This window comes from Moschus berezovskii, chromosome 7 (genome assembly GCF_049115385.1).
Source record: "Moschus berezovskii isolate FMDL1 chromosome 7, NW_MosBer_1.0, whole genome shotgun sequence".
In the NCBI taxonomy this organism is placed as follows: Eukaryota; Metazoa; Chordata; class Mammalia; order Artiodactyla; family Moschidae; genus Moschus; species Moschus berezovskii.
In genome coordinates, this window is record NC_142466.1 from 53,858,924 (window position 1) to 53,881,135 (window position 22,212).

The 22,212-nt window shown below is 41.7% G+C and overlaps 1 protein-coding gene across 7 annotated transcripts in view; it reads right to left on the minus strand.

Moving 5' to 3' along the window:
• Window positions 1-22,212, minus strand: part of TRPM3 (transient receptor potential cation channel subfamily M member 3) — a 974,199-nt gene that overhangs the window by 61,498 nt on the left and 890,489 nt on the right. For all 7 annotated transcript variants that reach the window (XM_088837934.1, XM_088837932.1, XM_088837936.1 and 4 more), the window contains 4 exons: window positions 20,748-20,888; window positions 14,209-14,337; window positions 8,940-9,191; window positions 2,535-2,709 (listed from right to left, as the gene is read on the minus strand). In XM_088837934.1, coding sequence (XP_088694060.1) covers window positions 2,535-2,709; window positions 8,940-9,191; window positions 14,209-14,337; window positions 20,748-20,888 — 697 coding nt within the window. The remainder of the gene's footprint in view (window positions 1-2,534; window positions 2,710-8,939; window positions 9,192-14,208; window positions 14,338-20,747; window positions 20,889-22,212) is intronic.

Sequence of the window (22,212 nt, forward strand, 5' to 3'; positions counted from 1 at the left end):
AGTTAGATATGGAGCGCGTGCATTATGTTACAAATGAGTCCCTCTGAGAAGGTGTGCAAGAATGAGCAGTGCTTGGAGAGGCCGTCACAGGGCACATCCACAGGATGGGGCTGGTGGACCCTGGCAGTCCAGGTGGATGTGAGATCCAATTAGCCTGAACACATGCTTCACAAACCAACCTGGACACGGCACAGAAAAGAGGCAAGACACCGCAGGGCAGCATAAATGATTTGTACCTTTCTCAAACAGCTCGGTACCGAGTCTCCTGGGCAGTTCTGAATGACAGGGCGGGGCTGTCACCCAATCTCCCTTGTGCCCACTCAGTGCCACAACATGGAAATCGTATCATTTAGAGGACAGGGTTATTCAATGACACAGGCCAAATTTAATGACAGATTTGGGGGCAGCTTTCTATATCCATTTGAGAAAGGACAAATACTCTTTAGCACTCTAGACAATAAACTGGCTGATTTAGCTTAGAACAGTGGCTACTACTGCAGCCAATTTCAGAACATCAAAACGGAAGGTAAGTGGTTGGGGGAAGGGAGTCATGAAGGTTGCATCCATCCAAGGCTGGGTTGGCTACATACTGGGGTATGTAGGATATGAGGTAGAAACTTATTCTCACACACATAGGGCATCACAGGTCTAATCAACAATGTGGCACATCTATTTTCATACTTCACTCACACAAAACACCACACTTCCACCTCCAGGGTTGTTTCAAGTTCTAAACTACAATCAGCCCTTCTTTAAAATAACAATAATAGATCCTCTGATTCAGCCAAATGGTGGTGTTTGTTGCACTAGGCTGCGTTCATAGTACAACATCAATAAATGGCCACTTGTAGACGGACGGACAGAATCCCACTCATAAAGCACACCTACACCTCCCTCTTTCTTCCATCCCAAAATGTCACATTGTCAACAGACCTATGGGGGCTTAATCTCATGTAGGAGAAAAAAGGAGAGATAGGAAAAGCAAAATAATGTAAGTGGAAAAGCAAATTGTTGGGGGAAAATAGTACATTTAATTGCTGAGAAGAATGATCACTGGTGGGCTGTCAACTGTTATGTTGCTTCAGGGACCATCTGAAAGAATGAATTCAAAAGAGTTTTCCCCCAGTCCCTGGAAAGCTGTCTTGGTGAAGCCTGCACATTGTCAAACATATTCCAACTGGGAGATGGAGTTTGAATTTTTGCTCAGTGAGTTGGCTAAGTCTCATGAAATGGGTATTTGTTCCAATTAGGTGTTCCAAAAAAACCTTCTTGCCTCAGATAACTCATTTTGAGAAGAAAAGAGTATTTGTTCAAAACTCATCATGGAAGGGAAAATGACAGACTAGTGTGTTCTGTGGCTATTGTACACATACTCTTCACAGACCTGTAGGACTCACACTTTTAGGTCATTTGTCCTTATTTTCCTAGTCTTAGTTCTACCTAGAACTGGCAGGGGTGGGTGTTGGGGGATGCTGACTAGTTTTTGCTCCTGTTCTTAATAAGCTTTACTATCTAGTTATATAACTCTAATCTGTGTCCACAGTCCAGAGCTCAGATGGCTGGCTTGTCAGCAAAAAATGTTAGAAAAATGTTAATTCAACAATGGTGGAAGGATGTTATTTCTAGAGCTAAACTCCTCAGGGAAAATGAGAAATGGTTGCTCCGAGGATTCAACTCCTCCACAATGAAAGATATTTTCTGAAGCTTTCTTCCCAAATAATTTCCCAATGCTTGGTGTGCCCTGACATTTGGTCCAAATAAAATGCTGTAACAGACTCGTAGGATACAACTATCTCCAAGCTCTGTACAAGAAGGGTGTTTATTACAGAGAATCAGCATCTAACAGGGCATGAAGCATCGGGGGCCTGCTGGCACTCACTCCCCACAATGAATCACTTCATGATATAGATACTTTTTTTTTCTTCTGGCATTTATAAGCAAGCAACTCAGTTTATAACCTAAGGCATTTTCCATACTTCCAGGCAATGAATACTAGCTTCTTTTGAGTCTCAATAGCACATAATTTAAGACAGTGGGAAAAGGAGCTGGAGAATAGTTTCCAGTGCAAGGAAAACAGCATGCAGATGTTTGCCCTCACTCTTGAATTCTGATGGCGAAACTGAGAATTGTTTATTTGTTCTGAAGTCAAACCCAAGGAATTTATTTTTTAAAGGCTAGGATAGGGATGGGGAGTAATGATATAATATACTTTTAATATTAAAATATTCAACACATGGCCCCAGGAATTTTGAATCCCCAAGGAATTTAGATCTTTTAAAATGGTTCATTCTTGGTCAAATTTGGCACACCAGATGTCACAGGAAGGACATACCTGAAAAAACACCCGAGGACTATTTTGCTAAAATTGTATATTCACCTTCTATCATTGTTTTTTTCCTCCAAGATAGCAAGCTAGGAATCAGTCCTCTATCTTGAGCCATTTATTGAGAACAAACAAATGAACTTGGAAAAGATATGACCCAATTAAAGTTAAATACCTGACTTTGGTGTATGAGAATCATAAACTTGCTTACGGTCTATCTGGTCCGCAAACACTTCCCCATAAATCATCCAATAGGGCATGTAGAAGATGTTCTTGGCCAGTTTCCATGATGGCTCCTCGTTGGGAAAGAGAATGGCTTGCCTGGCGACCCCAAAACTCATGAGCACCACCAGCATAATGATGACAAAGTACATCATGTCTATCATCTGGAAGCAGGGGGAAGCAGAGGGAGAAACAAAAGAAAACCAGAATGACTGAGTATTCCAGTGATGCTGACACTGATGGAAAACTTGGTTCATTTTGAGACTGCTGATAAGGGATGTTGAGATAGGGAGCTGAGATCAGGTAACCACTTGGTCTACTGAAACCAATATCCAACAACTCTTATCAGTTACTAAGAAAATCATTTAAAAACAAAAAGCACATGTACAATAGAACCCCTTCATCTTTCATTGTTTTCTGTGGGACCTAGTCGTGGCTAGGCATGAGAGTCATATGACACAGAAGCTTGAGACTATGAATGCAGTACTAACATTTTTTCTGCCCCTGGGAAAGACAAATGTCCTTGCTGGGTCTCTTTCTCTTAGCAAAGTTGGAACTGGGATAGTTGAACTATTTTGACAACTATTGCTATGCTGTAAATTCTCCAAATTCTGAAAGGTTTATCAAGAGCTGAAAGCCAAAGAAAATAATTATTTGTAAACAAGACTCAGACAACCCAAATATCCATCTTAAACTGCCTTACTCTTGTGGCCCCACCTCATTGCACAGTTTTCTATCAAAAACCAGTCTCTCAGAGAACCACTCTTTCTGCTCTTTTTTCTGCATTGTATCCTATCAGTTACAGAGGGTGTTTTTTTGTAGGAATTAGAATCAGGTGGTCTAATGGCCTATTTCTGTGCTTGCTGTTGAAATGCTGGATTTTCATCTTGACATGTTCATAAAATTCTTGACTTGTACTTGACTCCATTCAAGTACAATGCTATCTCTTGTTCCTCTTTCTTTTTTGCTTGTTTTCATGATACATGTTATCTGGGATCTATTTCTCATATGCCAAATTACTTTCCTTTTATCACTGAAAATAGATGAGGATGCAATAACTATTATTTTGCCTGGCCAGAACCCATTGCCACCTTCTTTCAGAAACAGTTTTTTGTTTTTCCCACCCATTTTGGCCCTAAAGGTAGGTGTCTTTTCCAGGCTGGGTTAATCATGGTAACTTGCTGTCTGGCAACAGTGACAGGAGGTAAGGATGTGATACAAGACAGGCCAACTGGAATCTTTTCTTTGGATTTTTTTTACCTGAAGTGGGGAGAAAAGCTCCCTTGCTCTCTCTGTAATAAAGTGAATTCAGAGTGTCTAAGGCTGTTTCCCACTAGGGAAACAGATCAGAGTGAATGAAGCAGGTATTCCAGGGGAGGAGACAGAGGCTTGTGATGGTGGTTGAGGGCCTGGGTTTAGTAGCTTCCATCATGCCCTGCTGTAAATCAAGTCATCCCTCCTGGGTTTAAGTTAGTAGGAGATTGGTTTCTATCCCTTGTGTAAAACCACCTAATACAAAAGACTGTCTTCTCTTGGATATCAAATTTCCTAAAGGAATGCCCATCTACAAAGAAAGACTGATGGTAATTTCATCAGTGGCAATGAAGGCTTTAAATTAGTTTTAAATTTCATTTTGCAAGGATACATTCCATGGTGCCAGTTACTGGAATTAAAACATTACAGCCTTCCAGTAGGCCTCAGGACACTAGCAGCTCAATACATTTTAGGTTAATTAATCAACTTGCAAGGCAACTTCAAAATCTCTCAAGTACTGTCTGACTTTGAAATTAAATATCTCAAAATTTGATGTTCATTCATATCTGTTCACTGTCCTTAAAAATATATGCTAGTTATTCTTTTCACAACTTAGTAGCCTCAGAACTCTCTTAAAATGAGCAAGTCAGCAGTTTTATAGGAAACGTGGGTCTGTTTCTCATCCCCTCTCTCTTATCTTGCAAAATTCTTTCATCATTTATTTACAAAAAGTTCTATTAATGAAAAAGCACAAAGGGGTCCTTTCTGTTATGTTTATTTAGACTGATTAAAAGGTGGGTGGGGAGAGGAAGGTGTTTACTTATGAGATTTAGGACCTAGTTTGATCCAAGAAAATTCATCCAGTAAATACAGCAACTGTTCTAATCTAATTTCTCAGGACTGTTTCCATTCAGCTTGAACGTAATACCTATTCAAAGGGTCAAAACAATCAAACAAACAGTGTTCCCAAACACTCAGCTTCACATATTTCAAAAGCGTCATAACTTCCATATAAATACTGATATCTGTTAGAGTGAACTGCAGAAACAAGACATTATTAGTCAGAACTGGGTCTGGCTTCTGCTTTTAAACCAAAATTATCCAATTGGTTCAATATGAAGAGTGCTGATTGTCTCTCATTCTTTTAAACATCCTTCAGTTGGGTTGTATAGAGGAGAGCATACACTGCAGTGGTTAAGCATGTGTCCTGAGGTGTCAGAATACCTGAGTTCTCACCTTGGCTCTGCTAGCAAAAACAACTAGGTGATCTTGGGCATGTTGCTTGGTCTTTTTTTTTTCTTTTAATTTGTAAAGTAGGGATAACAATCATAACAGTAACGATGCATATTATTTTTGTACGGATTAAATGATATAAGGTGTGAAACAATGTGGGTAGTTCTTGGTAAAAGTTAATGTATTATTATTAGAATTGAAAAAAGGTCACGCTGTGGAGTGAGAGAGGAGTTTGAAGCCTTTGTTTCTTGCTAAGTTTTAGTCTGTTCAATTGTGAGATGAATAAACTAAAGTCTGTTTCATGGGGTTGTAATGATGATTGACATGTCTGACAGTATTTGGTGCATAGTAAATGATACCTATTTTTGTTGTTTTTATCCACATTACATAAGTGAACTTAGTACTAGGCTTAGAGAACCACTGAGAAGTGGAATATGAAGGAAGAGAGGTTAGAATTCTATTAAGTGATTCTAGAGCTGAAGATCAGTTGGAAACATACTTAACCAGCATTGAGTCCAAGTACCTTAGCTACCTTCAGTTGTGCCTGGACCAGGTAAGTTACTTCACTGTTTAATATTAAATAGGGGCTTTTGGAATAATCATATCTACGCATATTTTGTTAAGCTTCCACTCTGGCAGTCTACCTGGCTCGCTGATAATTCTATAGACATAGTTTACCTATCTTCTGGATCAGTGGCTCAATTACTGAACTAATTATCTTAAAAGCCCTAGAAAGACAACAAAGTCCCCAAATATACTCACTTTCTACTTATGAATGATTTCACTAACTAGTTAAGTTAGAATGTAGAAAAATGCAGTACATCTCTCTTGCTCACTCCACAGTAAGGTTTCATTCTTATCAAAACTGGGGAAATAATTATGTCATTATTAAAAAGACAGAGATGAATTTTAAAATAGACGTGGGGCATTAGAGTGACTTTAGTTATTTCAAGTATTTAAATGTGACCCAACCTCTTAAAAGTAATATGCATAGTTTGAGTCCTTCCTAATTTTATTTACTGACATAAGGTAATGATCAATTAGGAAAAACAACCCATCACATAATGTATTTGCATAATACAGTGGTTCTCAGTAGAAGGCAACTTGCTCTGCAGGGAACATATAGCAACATCTGGCAAAGTTTTCGTTGTTGTTGTTATGTGTGTGTATGTGCATACACACATGTGCATGTGCTCATGCACACACATATCACTGACACCCAGTGGGGAGAGGCCAAGGATGCTGCTAAACATCCTATGATGCACAGGACAGCCCCCCCCCAACAAAGAATTATCTAATCCAAAGTAGCCAACAGTGTCAAGGTCGAGAAAACTTGGCTTAATTTTGCAGCTGTTCTTCACTTTCATTGAGTATATCTGAAAATACATTTGACAGTCTCATAGAATCTTTTTCCCCTCTGTCCAGAAAATTCATACATCTACACATTGTTATGTATCATTTGTGTGGAGAACTAACAGATCCTGTCTCCTAAACCTCTCCCATAGACTAGGTGGAGATTCTGCTTTTAGATGTGGAAATTTTCACCACCATCTCAAATTCAATACTAAAGTACAATGATACAAGAGGTAATGTTATATAATAAGATACAGATTTGTTTTCTAGTCAAAAACCTCTCAAAGGAACTGGGATTCAGTTTTGGGTAAGTAATTCAAGTTTTTGTTTTTTTTTTAAATTGGAGGTTAACTAAGTCAAGCTTACTGAATTCATTAATGATCCTCCAATTAAAAAATAAATAAGCTGCTCACTTCAGTATTCTTGGGCTTCCCTTGTGGCTCAGCTGGTAAAGAATCTGCCTGCAATGTGGCAGACCTGGGTTCAATCCCTGTGTTGGGAAGATACCCTAGAGAAGGGAAAGGTTACCCACTCCAGTATTCTTGCCTGGAGAATTCCACGGACTGTATATTCCATGCGGTTGCAAAGAGTTGGACTCGCTTTCACTACTGAATTCAAGTTTTTCCACTATAGAATGGGCTTTGTGATATTCTCTCTAAACAATGCTGGTATTATAAACACCAAGCTTTTGTTCGAAAGGATTAGGAATGGAGCAAATAAGTATGCTCAGTTTTTTCCGCTGTACTTTAATAATGATACAAGATAGAGTTTATCAACTTCCTACTATGAATCAGACACAGTGGCCACTTAACATGTGTTATTTCTAATTATTACTGCAACCTTATGAGATTTGCATTTATTATTACTATTTGGAAATGAGTAAACTGCATCTCAGAGAGTTGTTAAATAAATTGCTCAAGGTCTTAGAACGCTTTCCTTTTAGATTCAAATTCTCCCTCTCTTTGTATGAGGTGTATGGTTTAGCTGATAAAAGCACCCAGTTTGTGAGCATCAGGTTCTGATTCTTCTGAGTTTGGAGAGGGAGCTGATTTACTGGTGCATTTTCAGATTCACACTGATGCTGTCCTGTGAGTGCTCACCCTTTATGGAGAAAGTCTAGAAATTGGTGTATGGTCCAGGGATACTGGAACAAGTCCAAAGCCATATGTGGGGAAGCATATTAGCTTGGCACTTGGGATTCTTTTTTTTTTTTTTAAAGAATAAACTTGTTATAAACTGGTATATATACTTTAACCAGAACCATAAGAAAATTAGTATTGTGTGAATTCTGAAGCACCTTCAACATGTTGTAGGAATAATGTGGACTTTCTTGAGTTTTACACATTCATAAGTGAATGGTCTGTATCTCGTGCCTTTGTTGGTTTTCTGTGAGCTGTAGTTTCTGGGAAGTGAGCAGCTCTCATTCCTGTAACTCTTGTAACCCAGTCATTCGTGTGCCTCCTTCATGTGGATTCAGTACAGCTGTGGTGCTGTTATCCCTCTGATAGGAACTCTAACTCGGTGTAAAGCCACAAAGGTCTGTTACTTATTTTTATTTTATATTGTACTATATTTTATTTACAGTGTTGTGTTTGTTTTGGGTGTATAGCAAAGTGATACAGTCATAATACATATATATATATATGTATTAACAAAAGCAGTTCCCGCCTTTTGATGGGGTGCTCATGGTTTATAATATAAATGGCATTATTTTAAGAGAGGGATAACTTAGGTACGGTATTGGGTTTTTTTTTCTTTTTGCAGCTTGAAGCAGTTGTAAAATAACTTAATGTAGCTTTTCACAACTGTGTATTCTATAGTATTTTTTCATTTGGTGAAATTTTAACTGTTAATGTTTTTGGCATTGTGCTTTGTATCATTTATTAAATAAAAATAAAAAAAAAGAATAAGTAGGAATATCATTCTGGAACCTAGTTTTTAATACATCATTTTCCAGTAATGTAACAAAACACATTATATATTGCCAGAACTTAATGTTCACCTCAAACTCAACATAATTCATCTCATCTTAAATAAACTGGTTTTTATTCCATCTGTGTACAGAGAGGACATTTTTCTAGAACTTCGTAAAGAAAAAAGAAATCTGTTGAACATTGAGAGTGGATATCCTTCTCCAATATCCAGCTGAAATGTAACCTCCACATGAAGCCTTCTCTGATCAACCTTTTATGTCCCTGTGGCCTTTTATACACATCTGTAAGAGCATTCTCACACCATAGGGTAGTTACCAGTCTCCTTGTCTCATCATCTGTCTCACTGAATGAGGATCTTTATAGACTCAGTTCCCACTCAGGTGCCCGGCACAAAATAGATGATGTTTATTTGTCAGTGAGTGAGTGAGTGATAGTGAATTCTCCAGTTGTGTATACAGATGAAGTCAAACTTCTAAACACGTGAAAGGAATTAAAATGTAAAACACCTCCAGGGCCATCTCAGACAGTGATGGCAGGCCCAAATGAATGATATCCCTCTTCCGATGATAACCACTCTTCCTCTGAGAGCTTATAACATGGAATCAGAGGACCCTGCTTACCATTTTTCCAATCATCATCACATATGGGCCCAAATACTTGTTCACGCCGAAGATGTCTAACAGACGAATGTACCAATAAATGATGTTCACACAATAGATGACCCTCCCATCACTCCTGAAGGGCTGGTCTTGGAGACGAAGAATCATTCCAACAGAGAACAGAAGGATGGCTATGAGGTCTGTGACATTCCAGTACTCTTGCAACCACACCTTTACTTTTTGTAGCAACTTTCCTGGCTCTGACATCAGAATCTAAAAGTCAGGAAAGAGAGCGAGGTTAGGTTTGATTTCTGTCTACATTTTCAGCCCCGTTGGAAAGTGCTTGGTCTGTGAGCTGGTATTAGTAGCTTTTTTTTTGTCTACCTGTATCTATTCAAGAGACTCTGGATGACCTAAGCTTAACTCAGTTGTACATAAGCAGTAAATTTGATCCTTTAGGATGCCTTACAATCCTAAGACACACATTAGAGTTTTGCTATAAAATTATTGATTCCTAATACCCTGCAAATCTCCAAAATCCTTCTCCATCTCAGTAGACAGTATCATCATGTTGAGTTACTCAGGCCACTAACTTGGGAGGATTCCTTCATTCCCCTCTTTCACAGCCATGTCATCTGCATCAACATATCAGCTCTATTTCCAAATATAACCGAGTGGGACCTCTTCTCACTACCTCCACTGCTGTCACCCTCTCCTAAGCCCCATCCCATTGCCCAGATGACTGCAATAGCCTTCCAGCTGGCATTCCGGCCATCACTGTTGCCTAGCCAGCCTCTGAGCAGCACACAGAAAGACCTTTAAAAGCCTAAGCCATGATCTGGGTGGTGATTACACACTTGTATCAGTCAGTCAGTCAGTTCAGTCGCTCAGTCGTGTCCGACTCTCCGCGACCCCATGAATGACAGCACGCCAGGCCTCCCTGTCCATCACCAACTCCCGGAGCTCACTCAAACTTATGTCCACAGAGTCGGTGATGCCATCCAGCCATCTCAAATGCATCAAGCTGCACCCTTATGAGTTGTTCATTTTCTTACAGGTGAATTAAGACTCAATTTAGAAGAAAAAGAGAGACATAAGAGATGGATGAATAACAGCAAAAATAGAGCAAACTGTGATAACTGGATACTTAAGCCTTTTGATGGTTTCCATTACGAATACAGAAAGATCCAAATTCCTTATGGTGGCCTCATTTAACATGCCACCATATTCTCCCTGTTCCCTACTCTGAGGCCATCACGGTCTGCTCTTAAGATAACAAATCCATTCTATATTCAGGACATTTGCACTTGCTCCTTCTGTTGGGCATTTCCTTCTCCCTGATTTTTACATGTCTGGTGACTGCTTATACTCAAGGTCTCCACTCATATTTCCCCCTCCGAGAAGAACTTTCTTGACTACCCTTCCTTGCAATGGTCTCCACATCCCCAAGTCAATTATCCTATTTTTTGAAGATTTTTTTCACTCGTTGAAAACCTTCCTTATACATGTGTATGTATGTGTGTACATATATGCTGGTCTAGCTAACTAGCTACCATCTATCCATGCATTCCTCTCAATATCCTTTGATCTCTCCTCTCATCTATAACTATAAACTTTGAGGACAGACCCTTTGTTCCCTAGTGCCTGCTACATAAGAGACACGTAAGACATAGTTGTTGACTGCCTGATTGACTGTTGCACAGACACCCCATAGTAACTAGCCACTCCCTTGTATACTTAACTGCTGGGTGCTATTCTGATTTATCTTAAATCCAGAAGGGACTTCTTGCTGCTCCACACTCTATGAATGCACAGATGGAGAGCAGGAGTTGCAACCCATTCTGTACCACAGGGTGTGAGGAACCTCATGAAGCTATGTGGCAGGGCTACCTTCATGAATCATCTGTGTTTACCTCTGAGATTTCCACCTCTTCAAGCCATGACCCACCCCTTTCCCAGTTCAGGATCTCTCAACGAAGGGAGTACAAAGATGGGACAGGTTTAATCTGAAACTAATGATCTGAATCTTCACAATGACTTTAGTAGCTTGCCTTGGCCTGAAGTGTAAGGAATGGTGGTCTTAATAAGTCAGGACTGGAGCTTGAAAGGCTGAGCAAGATACCAGGAGCTACCTGGTAGCTTCATTCTTCTAGTACCTTATTCCTAAACCCCTAACCCTCAGCATGCGTTGGAATCACCTGGAGGGCTGGTGAAAGCAGTTGCCTGAGCCCCACCCTTGGAGCTTTTGCTTTAATATGCCTGATCCTGGGCCTGAGGATTCACATTTCTAAAAGCTCCCAGGTGATGCTGATGAACACAGGTTGGGAGTCACTGTCCTGCCCTTGAAGAATTCCTGTTGCAGTTGTCCTGATGGTTCTCCATCCCCCCCCTCCATCCTAACTAGGCAAAATCAATGTGTATGCTCCCATAGGTGTCCTAAGGGGTTTGGAAAAGTCTTAAATTAAGATTTTCTCTAACCCTTGGCCCACACTCTCCAAAGGTTTGTAGCAAAATATTTTTTAAAAAACAGTGAAAGTATCTTTGTGAAATCTCAACATAGAAACAGATAAAAGCAGAGTACATGAGGTGAGGCCTCTCTTAGGATCCCTGGGATCCAGGGAGCTTCCCAGTTTGTAACCACGGGCAGGGTGGGCCCAGGGCCGGGTCAGTCTGGTTCAAGACCCAGCTCTCTTTTATAGCTGTGGAATGCAGAAAATTTGCTCAATCCCCGAGTCTTAGTTCCCACAGCTGTGGAGAGGGACGCCTTCACAGCCGCGTCATCTACCTTACAAGAGGCCGCAGGCGGCCCCAGTGGGAGGATGAGCACCCGCACGGCGCAGCAGTTACGTGCTGTTACGGGATCACCCGGCTTGCTGGGCTGACTCCGCGCAGAAGAATGTGGTGCCGGGAAGGGGTTGGCAGAACGTGAAACCACAAAGCCCTCCTTGTAGGTCCCTGGAGGCGCAGAAGCCTGCAGACTCTCCCTGTTTCCAGGCCCTTGCGTCCGAGGTGTGCAGGGCCCGCGTGCTGACTGTGAGGCGGCACAAGGCGGGACCCTTGGCGCCTGCGCATTTCTTCAGTGGATTCAAGCATGTGGGGCGAGGGGCAACCTCACGGGGCCGGAGAGGAAAAGGTCAGATACTTAGGTGGTCACTGCCTCCCGTCCCACAGCTGCCTCGGAAACAAGGGCTCTTGGTTGACCCCCTGCTGACCCCGGGCTCCAGGCTCTGCCCTCCCTGCTGTTATATGCCGCCTCAGGAGAAATGGATAGCCAGCCTGGAGATTCCTGGCAGCCCGCCGGCTTGGCAGCTTCTTCCAGAACAGTCCGTGGAGTACAGACTGCTCCCTGTCTTCTTCTAGTCTAGTCCCTGGAGAGATTCCAGTCTCCCTGCTCTAGCCTTTCCCTTTTCTGCTTATCATGGGGAAGGAATATGCATCTAAGGCTTTAAATCACAAAGCCAGCGAGCTGGCACTTCACAGCAACAAGCCCTTAGCAGTAGCAGACTCAGTTCTCAGAGAGCTACACAAAGACCACAGCGAATTTATTACTGTTTTCAGTTTACAAATGGGGAATACACAACACTGGTCAGGAAGTGGAAGGCATTATGAATGGGAAAGCCTGAGAGTAGACAGGCATCCATTAACAACAACAAAAATCCTGTTCCTTATAAAATGGGACTCTCAAAATGGGGGCGTGATGGCTAGAATTTAAATATCCCAAGGTAGTTTAAAAACCCAAGGGAAGGGCTCTTAACTATTTATACATATTTTTAAAAATGATCCTACTTTTTTCTTGGAGGAGAACATTTTAGGCCTGATAGTAAGGCCCTTTTCACCTGACAGTAATGAAGGCAGGGATTTCCCTGGTGGCACTAGTGGTAAAGAACCCACCTGCCAATTCAGGAGACATAACAGATATAGGTTCGATCCCTGGGTTGGGAAGATCCCCTGAAGGAGGCATGGCAACCCACTCCAGTATTCTTGCCTGGAGAATCTCATGGACAGAGGAGCCTGGTAGGTTATACTCCATAGGGTCGCAGAGAGTCGGAACAACTGAAGCAGTTTAGCAGCAAGCAGCAGTAATGAAGGCAAGGGTGAATTTGTGGGTTTGTAAGAATTATTTTTTCTATGGAGCCCAATATATTTTCCCACTGACTATAGTACAGCAAGTAGAGCTCTTGAGAATGCAGTGGACTTGACGGGGAGTAATTCTTCCAGAAAAAGGCTCCCCAGCTGACTAGTTTCAGGGGGAAATGCAGAGGAATCACATTGCACAAGCCTGCCATCCCTGTGGACTTGGGAACCAGCTCTGGGAGTCCGTTGAGCAGGGTTGCAGAGCCCTCTGGTGGACTACTGCTTGACTGCATTTATTATAAAGGCTCTGAATCTGATGGCCCAAGGTCAGCCTTGAATTCAAGTACGTCACAAGAGGGTGGTGGCATTTTGGTGGCTTCTTTAATGCGATGGGGGCTTCTCTTGTGGCTCAGTGGGTAAAGAATCTGCCTGCAATGCGGGAGATCTGGGTTCAATCCCTGGGTTGGGAAGATCCCCTGGAGAAGGGAAAGGCTACCCACTCCAGTATTCTGGCCTGGAGAATTCCATGGACTGTATAGCCCACGGGGTCGCAAAGAGTTGGACATGAATGAGCGACTTTCACTTCATTTAATGCGATGGGGTGAGGGAGAGAAGAGAGAGACCCACACTCTCAACCTGAAGGACAAGAAATATGCTCATTTTGCCGAGGGCTGGTAGAGAGGCTATTGCCCAGAAGGGGGATAATAAATGTTGCGAAGGATTAAGCCAGGGAATAAATTAACGAAGGCATAGTTCCTCCTGGAGCTGCTGAAATGCATTTGCAGAATCATAGGTATTTGTAGACTGGGTCCAAAAAGACCCAAAGTAAGGGGTTGCAATGGGAATTAAAAGTGGAAAATTCAAAGATTAAAAACAATTTTTTTAAGTAGAAAAAAATTTAAAAGTCACATTTATCAAGATGAGAAAAGAGAGGTATAAAGTGTTGAAGACAACTGGAAGTTTCTTGCGGCAAGAGTGATGCTCCAGAAAATATAGATTAGATCCCAAGCATATGTGAAGTGACAATCTTATGAACACACACTGAAGCCTCCCAGGTTTGTCTGTAGTGGTCGAAACCAAGTCCCTTATTTCTGTGGCAGCATTAGAGAAATTGTTTCCGGCTTAATTGGGACCCCAACCTTCCTTACTCCCCTCCATTCACAGAGATAACTAACCACTGTCTTTCTCCTCTGTTTTCTTTTAGGAAAGTGGTTACCTCTCTCATTTTTTCTATTCCCAGGGTGAAAATATAGGAAATGACGATCCATTCCTGGGTAGAAGGCCAGCGCTCCATCTTCACTAGCACGATATAGTTGAACAGCATCAAGTATCCGATGTACGCCAGCTGTAAGGAAACACAATACAGTGCTCTGGCTGCGAAGACCTGGGAGCCCTGCCCTTGGGCAAGGACACTGTGCAGCAGGACACAACAAGGTCAGCAAGCAGGGCTAGTTATTCACGATGAAATGAACTTCTAGGCGCTAGACTATCACAAGAATTTTAAAAGACTATAATATTTGAAATAACTGATATTCAGTCTTCCTTTTGAACCTTGCATGTCTTGGGTCCCCACATTCTGCTTGTACCAATGTGTCATGATGTACCTTTTTGTTTTGCAGTTACCCCATTTCTGGAGTCTTCTTGGCTAAAAAGGTAACCTCTCAGGGACTGCTCTTGCTTATATATGAGGCTTGGGTCCTTGAACCGGGACAGCACAGTGAATTTTTGCCTAAAGAATGCCAGGTAGATTAAATGTCTATAACAAGGAAAGGCAGACACATGCTATACTTGTATATTGGCCAAAACAACATAAAAATAGCCTGGACTTCCTTGGAGCCCCACTTTAATTCTCTTCTGTGTTTACGTTTTTCCCCTTCTATCTTAATGTGCTTGCTTGGCAGTACCCTGGGAGGGTTTTACCTCATCCCTGGCATGACTTTCCTGCCCTATCCAAGCTAGGATAGTCCTTCCTGGTTTCTCCTTCTTTGAAACAAAATAAGACAAGCAATTTATAGGAAAGAATGAGTCTGCGAGGCTGACTGTGACTTGGAGTGAGATTTAATTTTCACGAGGCACTAACACTGGAGCTTGAGCCCTGTTGGAACTGGCTGAGTGGCAGTGTGTCCCAGAAATACTCCTCAGGGTTCAGGTTTGGTGACTGTCACTGGAGGACTCAGGTATGTCTAGATGAGTGGAGAGCAGGAGGGCTGGGGAGGCTCTTACGTAAGAGGCTGAGGAAAAAATTCATTCCAGGGTGGGCAGTGGCAAAGAAGCTCAGCCTTTTCTAGGTGAGGCTTCAAGTTGAGTATTGTACTTGCTAGCTTTAGGGGCCTCAGGGGCTGTGAATAGGAACAGAGTAATTCAAATCTGCACTCTTTGGAGCTTGGCAAAGAATAGGATATGGTGTGGGCAAAAGGACTGAGACCTTGAGAATTCTGGAGGTACAGGGTGATTCTGGAGCCCTGGAGGCTGCTTAGAAGGTGGAAAAACATGCAGCCTGGCTGGGGACAAAGCAGTACGGGCAGCCCTGCAGAGCTAGAAAAACACTGCTTTCTCTCCTAACGGACTTCTTTTCTTCTTTCCTTCCTCCCCTTTTCCCCCCTCCTCTCCTTTCCTTTTTTCTTCCCATTTTCTTTTTTCCTTCCCCCCTTTCTCTTTTTTGTGTTTTTTCCTTCCCTCTTTTTTCTTCTTTTGTCTCCCCTTTTTCATCTTCCTCCTTTTTCTTTCTTCCCCCTCCTTCCCTTTCCTTTTTAAAAACAAATGAATACATAGATCCTGAATAAGAATTATAGACATTTTCTGAGACCCTGTTATGTTGACGGATTTACAGACACAGCTATTTAATTTCTCATCTCTCAAAGGGCCGGCATATGCATATACATGTTGGAGATCGCGTATGAAAGTGAGAGGGCAGCTGAACAGATGCTGAAGAGTCAACAGAGCTCCTTCTCTTCTTGAGAGATTCGCTCCTATATAGCCACCCCACCCAAGGGCCACTCCGTATAACCACACTTTATTTCCTACCCCACCCACATTGAGATCATTATTAGCACACTGTGAAAGCCTCACCTGAAAAGAATCTTGTCTACTCAGTGTGAAACGGTATAGGATGGTGTTTAAGGTGTAATTTGTTTTATACGGTTCCTGTTTACCATTATATATCGGCATCCACTCTCTAGTCCCTGTGAGTTCTGTATTTTACAAAACACAAGCAAAGGACTTTGATGGTTAAATGCTAAAATATACTCTCAGCCTCCTTCTGACCTGAAACCCTTCTCTTTTTAGTTGCTTCTTTCTCCTTGTTGGATCAAATTCGACTGCTTCTGGTGGGCCGTGTTAACCGCCCAGGTTTTGTCATTTTACTTACTTCATTGCAAAACTTTTCAAACCATTATCTTCTCTCGTCACAACTAGGCCCAGTGACACACACACACAATTCTTCCAGAACCTCTGCATTTTAGTACTTAAATAACTCTTTCAATCTGCCTCTGTCCTGTAAATACAGGTACAGTGTACTTGTTTGGCAGAAGGACTAGTGTTTGGATGTAGATGAAAAGCCAGTGACACTTGGATTTAAAAATCCTCCACTCAGCTGTATCTTTTTGTGCAAATCTCTTCACCTGCCTGGGCCTCCTGTGAAATGAAGATATTTGCAAATAACCCTGCAGAGCTTTTGGAAGGACAGGGAGACCGGAATATGCATCTCTCTCCTGACACAGCCTAGTGAATGGTGGTTGATATTATTATACACCTCTATTTTCAAGAAACTTCTATTCTTACCTCTGCTTACCTCAGTCCTTCCTTTTTACCCCTGTTCATTATTCATACTTCTGTTCTTTTTTCTTTTTAAAATTGACCTCATTGCTTGTGCTTCCTCCAGGACCTTCTCTTTTAGCTCCTGCCTATTTTTTAAATCATAACTACTCTACAATGCTTTCCTTTCCATTATCAAGCTACAATATACTATTTGGGGACAACTCTCAAAATATGGACTTCCAAAAATAGGGCTTTGAACATGTTTCAATGGTACAATAGAGGACTGGCTGCTGTCTTAGAAACAACCTATCTTAGAACTTGCTAACATTCATGGGGCCTTGCTGCACATTACCCTAAAAGGACATGGTTTAATGGTTGTGGGTGTATGTGTGAATATATATTCACATATATACATACTTGTATATATCCTGTAAGCTTTATCAGGCTGTGTGTAGAATTCCATAATTTTGAAAAGAAACACAACCTTATGATTCTTGTTAGTGGGAATCCTTTAAGAATCTGTTTATTTACTTATGTATTTTTATAAAATTTCCATTAACCAAGATGCATGACTCCTAAAGTATGAAAAGTAAGCAACCAAAGCCTGCTGAAGCTGCCTGGGGGTCCCTGATGGGGCTTGGCCATTCCTCACTTCTTCCCAGGCCTTTTCCTACTGCCACAAGAGTGTGGAAGGGCTGCATGCTGTTGGCAGATGAAGGAGTCTGCTCTTGCTGGAAAATCCCAGAGCACAGCGGTGCCCTCAGACCTGGCACCACTGGTACCTTGAACTGGTGTCTTCTCCAACTGGGCCCTAGGAACAGGCTCTCACACAAGCCAGTCTGGGAGCCAGCTGGAACAGAATAGGACTCAACCTGCTCTCTGGAAACTTGCTAAGACAGGGAACTCACGTTATGTGGAAGTGAGGTGTGCCTTACCTTTCAGAACCTTGGGAATGTAGAACCGGATACTTTTGGAAATTTGGGTGGGAACTACTCTTACAGACAAGAAACAAAAGCAAATGGGCCCTTTGATTTAAAGCTGCATTTTACTGGTCAGCATCTCTGGGGATTTTAAAGATTGACACTCCACATCTCCATTTACTTCCTTGAGGCCTGGGCTTTGTCAGTGCACATGGATTTCTGGAAATCATTGTGGAAACCCAATTGGACATAACAGGAGCATCAGTTTAAGGGGTATGTGGAGGGTAATCCAGTCAGCCATGAAGAAAGGAGCTGGACACATGCCCTCCCCCTTTCTCAAAGAGGTAGTCCCACAACCTGCAGTATATTGTACAAGGAAAGCAGTGTGCCCTATGCTTCCCAGACTACAAGACTCACCTGAGAACTTAAACAGCCTCTCAGGCTCCTCCCTGGAGATTCATTTAGTGGGGCTATGATAGGGTAAGGAATTTGCATTTCTGACACAATCCTTTATCATCATGGAAGTTTTAGAAATAACAACGCTGAAAACTTAGCCCTTTGTCTAGAGTAATGGTTCTCATCCCTGGCTACTCATTACAACCACTTGGGAGCTTTGAAATATCCTGATGTCTAGGCTGTGCCCCAGACCAACAACATTAGAATCTCCAGGAAAAAGAACCCATGAATCTTTTAAAATATAGATTAACTAGAACTCAGGTGTTTTTTCTCTTAGCACTCCAGGTGATTCCAGTATATAGCCAAGTCTCAGAACCACTGGCCAGGGCATTTGTGATCTAAAAATATTCGTGGCTAACAAACTGCCTCAGCTATGTGAAGGGAACTAGAAAAATCAAGGAAGTAAAATTAATACAGAACACAAGAAAAAAAAAAAGATGACTCAGAAAGATAAAAGAATCACATACTCTATTTATACAGGTGATAGATAATTCCTGAAACTACTACTTCTATTAGCTTCTTTCATGCTCTAGAAAAGGAATCTATAAACATTTTCTGTAAAGGACCAGATAGTTAAGATAGTTTAAGGTTTTTGTGGGGTCAAATGGTCTCTATTGCCAGTGACCAACTCAACAGTTGGAGCATAAAAGCAGCCAGATTATAGGTAAATGAATGGGTTGGGTTGTGTCCCAGTAAAACTTTATCTATGGACATGTGAATTTCATGTGTGACAAATTCATCTTCAATTGGTTTTATTTCAATTCTTTAAAAATGTAAAAAACACTATTAGCTCATGGGCCACAATAATGGGCAGTGGCCTGGATTTGACCCATGAGCTGTGGTTGGCCAAATTCTGACCTAGGCTGATACAATTAAAGCAGTCTAATGTAAAAGAAAGGGCAGACCTGGGCATAAAATACAATAAAAAACATTATCTTGATAAAACTGTTAGTTTAGGAAAAGTATACACAAAGCACCTAGCAGAGTGCCTCATAGTAGGTGTTCAATAAATGATAGTCTATCGTTGTTGAGTGGATGGATGAATAAAACACTGTTGCTCTGCAATTGGTGTAGCCTAGGAATAACAAGTTACATTTATCTTATGCTTAATGTGCTCCAGGCACTGTTCTAAGTGCTTTACATATTTTAACACATTTAATCTTTACCAATCCTTATAAAGTAGGTACTATTATTATCCTCATCTTAAGAAAACTGGGAACAGGGTGTTAAAGTAAATTGCTTAAGGTCACACGATAATAGACGCCCAGACAGGATTTCTACTTAGGCTGTCTAACTCCAAAGTCCATGCTTGCCACTGATTGTCAGAAAACAACAAATATCTGCATGTAGTATATAAATAGAAATGATTTTTGCATCCCTTAGTTATTTTTTTGGGGGGCGAGAATATTTTTTTTAATGTTAATTAAAAATTTTACTTCCTTTTACTTTATTTATATTTTGATAATTTCTCATCCTCTTTTAAGGCTATACTTTAAAGCAGTGATTTTCAACATGTGCCGTTTACCCCATGAGGAGACATCTGGCAATACCTCAGACATATGTTTATCACATTTGTGGCTGGAGCCTGCTAGTGGCACCTAGTGGACAGAGGCCAGGATGCTGCTCTGCATGTTACAATGCACAGGTCAGCCCTCCTTAACACAGAATTACTCTGCCCCAAATGTCAATAGTGATGAGGTTGGGAAAGCCTGGCTTAAAGTCATCATTGAGTGTCAGCACACAGGACCACACAAAAAGGACCTCATCATTTGCGTCATCTCGGCCTCAGACTTGGATTATCCTGCCGCTGACTCAAGTGACTGGTGTGTAGCTGACTGTGAGAAAAGCCAAAAATGCAGATGCACTACTTTTCATCTGGCACCACTCCACAGTGGCTGGAGAGCAGCAAAAATGACCTGGGTCAAAACTGACCTTAAGCTTAAAATATCATGAAAAACAGAGGCAGAAAACTAGCAGTCAGGCTATTTTTCCCCTATCAGGAGGCTATTTCAGGGATAATCTTTCATCTTGTGGGGAGAAAATATCTGCAGGGTATGCTTACTGGACAGTATTTGCTGTGATTGTAGGTTTCTTTACATGTTTTTTGCTGTTTTGTTTGCATGTTGTTTGCGTCAGAGCAAGAAAGGTTGTTTGATGACGTATTATATTGGGAGTAATTACACACTTCTGATCCCCGTCTTTAGTGGTTTTCCTTCTAACACTCTGCTCAGCCCACCAACTGTCCCCCTAAAACAAGTATTGACATCTAAAATGGGCAACTCTGATCCAGCACTCATCCATCCAGAACATGGAAGCATTTTGTAAAAGGACCTCTATTTCCCTTCTAGACTTGACTCATATTCATCTCATCTCTATTTCTGTTAGCGCTTTTACCATTTCCTTTATTTTCTGCAAGGAGGAGAAATGTAGAAACTGTGGAATCTGCCTCACAAGCTCCACAAATCTTGCAAAGCTATAGGAAAAAGCAAGGTCATAGAACTCTTATTCCTGCCTGTGTGGTCCTTATATTATGACGTGCAGAAAAAACCACCCAGGTGCATGAGAAACTGACTCTGCCTCTTTGTAGCCATCCATTAAAAAGGAGAAACGGAAAGATGCTTACAGTGTAGAACCAGAACTTCACAATGGGTGCATTGTAGAATTCATAGATTTTTCTGCCCAGGGGGATTAACCGGTGTCTGCTCTGAACTTCTTCTTCATCCTTCTTCCTGGAGGACTCCCCGTTGTTTCTTCCCAACATTGCCTACAGTGGAAGAGGACCCATAGCATCACAGCAGGGTTCTGGAGAGCTGGTAGTTCAACATGCTCATTTTACAGATGGGAAAGTGTGTTCACCGAACCTGAGAGCTTTGTTCAGGGTCCTCAGAGATTTGGAGATTGTGCCTTCCCTAGGTGTGCATTTGCATTATACATAGAATCTGTATATACTTTGCCTGGGATGGAAGGCCTTAGGGATATTTCTTGATTGTTCTCATCTCTTCCTCCCTGGAACCTCTGGAAGATGAGGTGTTGGAAGATACCCAAAGTTCTGAGAGACAGAAAGAGCATAACCTGGAAAGACCAGGAACCTCTCTTTCCTCCCAACCCCTTTTTTTCCTTTATCATGAGACAGGCAGGTCTGGGTTCTCTACTCATGTTAATGACTCTTAAGTCAAGGGTACCTTAGACTAGTAATGCCTTATTTGTCCAAAGGTTATGGATAGTCAAGAGGTTTAGTTATCTGAAGTGCCTGAGCTTAGGTTAGGAGCAGCTACTCAACTTTTAGGCATATGCCTTGGTTTCCTGATTTCAAACCCTGCGAAGCCTTGGTTTGGTGATTCCTGGGCACACTGCGTTCCTCTGCATGGGAGAGTCAACCAGACGGGACTAGAAGTCAGGCCTGACTTGAAAAGGCCCTCACTTTTAGGTTGCTGCAGATTTCCTTAAGTCAATTATTTCCTTCTCACTATTGACAGCAGCAGGAACAACAGTGATTAAACATCACAAAAAAGGCAGAACTGGAAAAAAGGCAAACATTCAGAAAGAAGATTGGTCCTAATCTGGACACTTAGCATCTGTGGCACATTGGGCAAATTATTTTAACCTCTCTGAGATTTAGTTTCTTTAACTGTAAAATAAGGGTAGTAATAGCACCTGATAGAGGGTTGGTCTGCAAATCAATCAGCATCTGGCATTTAATAAGTGCTCAGTAAATATTGTTGTTGTTCAGTCGCTAAGACATGTCTGACTTTTTTGCAACCCCATGGACTGTAGCCTGCCAGGTTCCTCTATCCATGGGATTTCCCAGGCAAAAATACTGGGTGGCTATTCCCTTCTCCCGGGGATCTTCTTGACCCAGGGATCGAATCCACATCTCTTGCATTGGTAGGCAGATTCTTTACCACTGAGCCATCAGGGAAGCCCCAGTAAATATTAACTGGTCTTTAAAGTGAACTAAGACTTTCTCAGATTCTCTTGACTGAAATGATCTAGTTGGGATCTCTCACCAGAAAAAAAGTGTGATATTAGGGGGTCTATTACACCATAATTTCTTGGCTTTAATTCTTTCTGGGTTGTTCTAAGCAAGG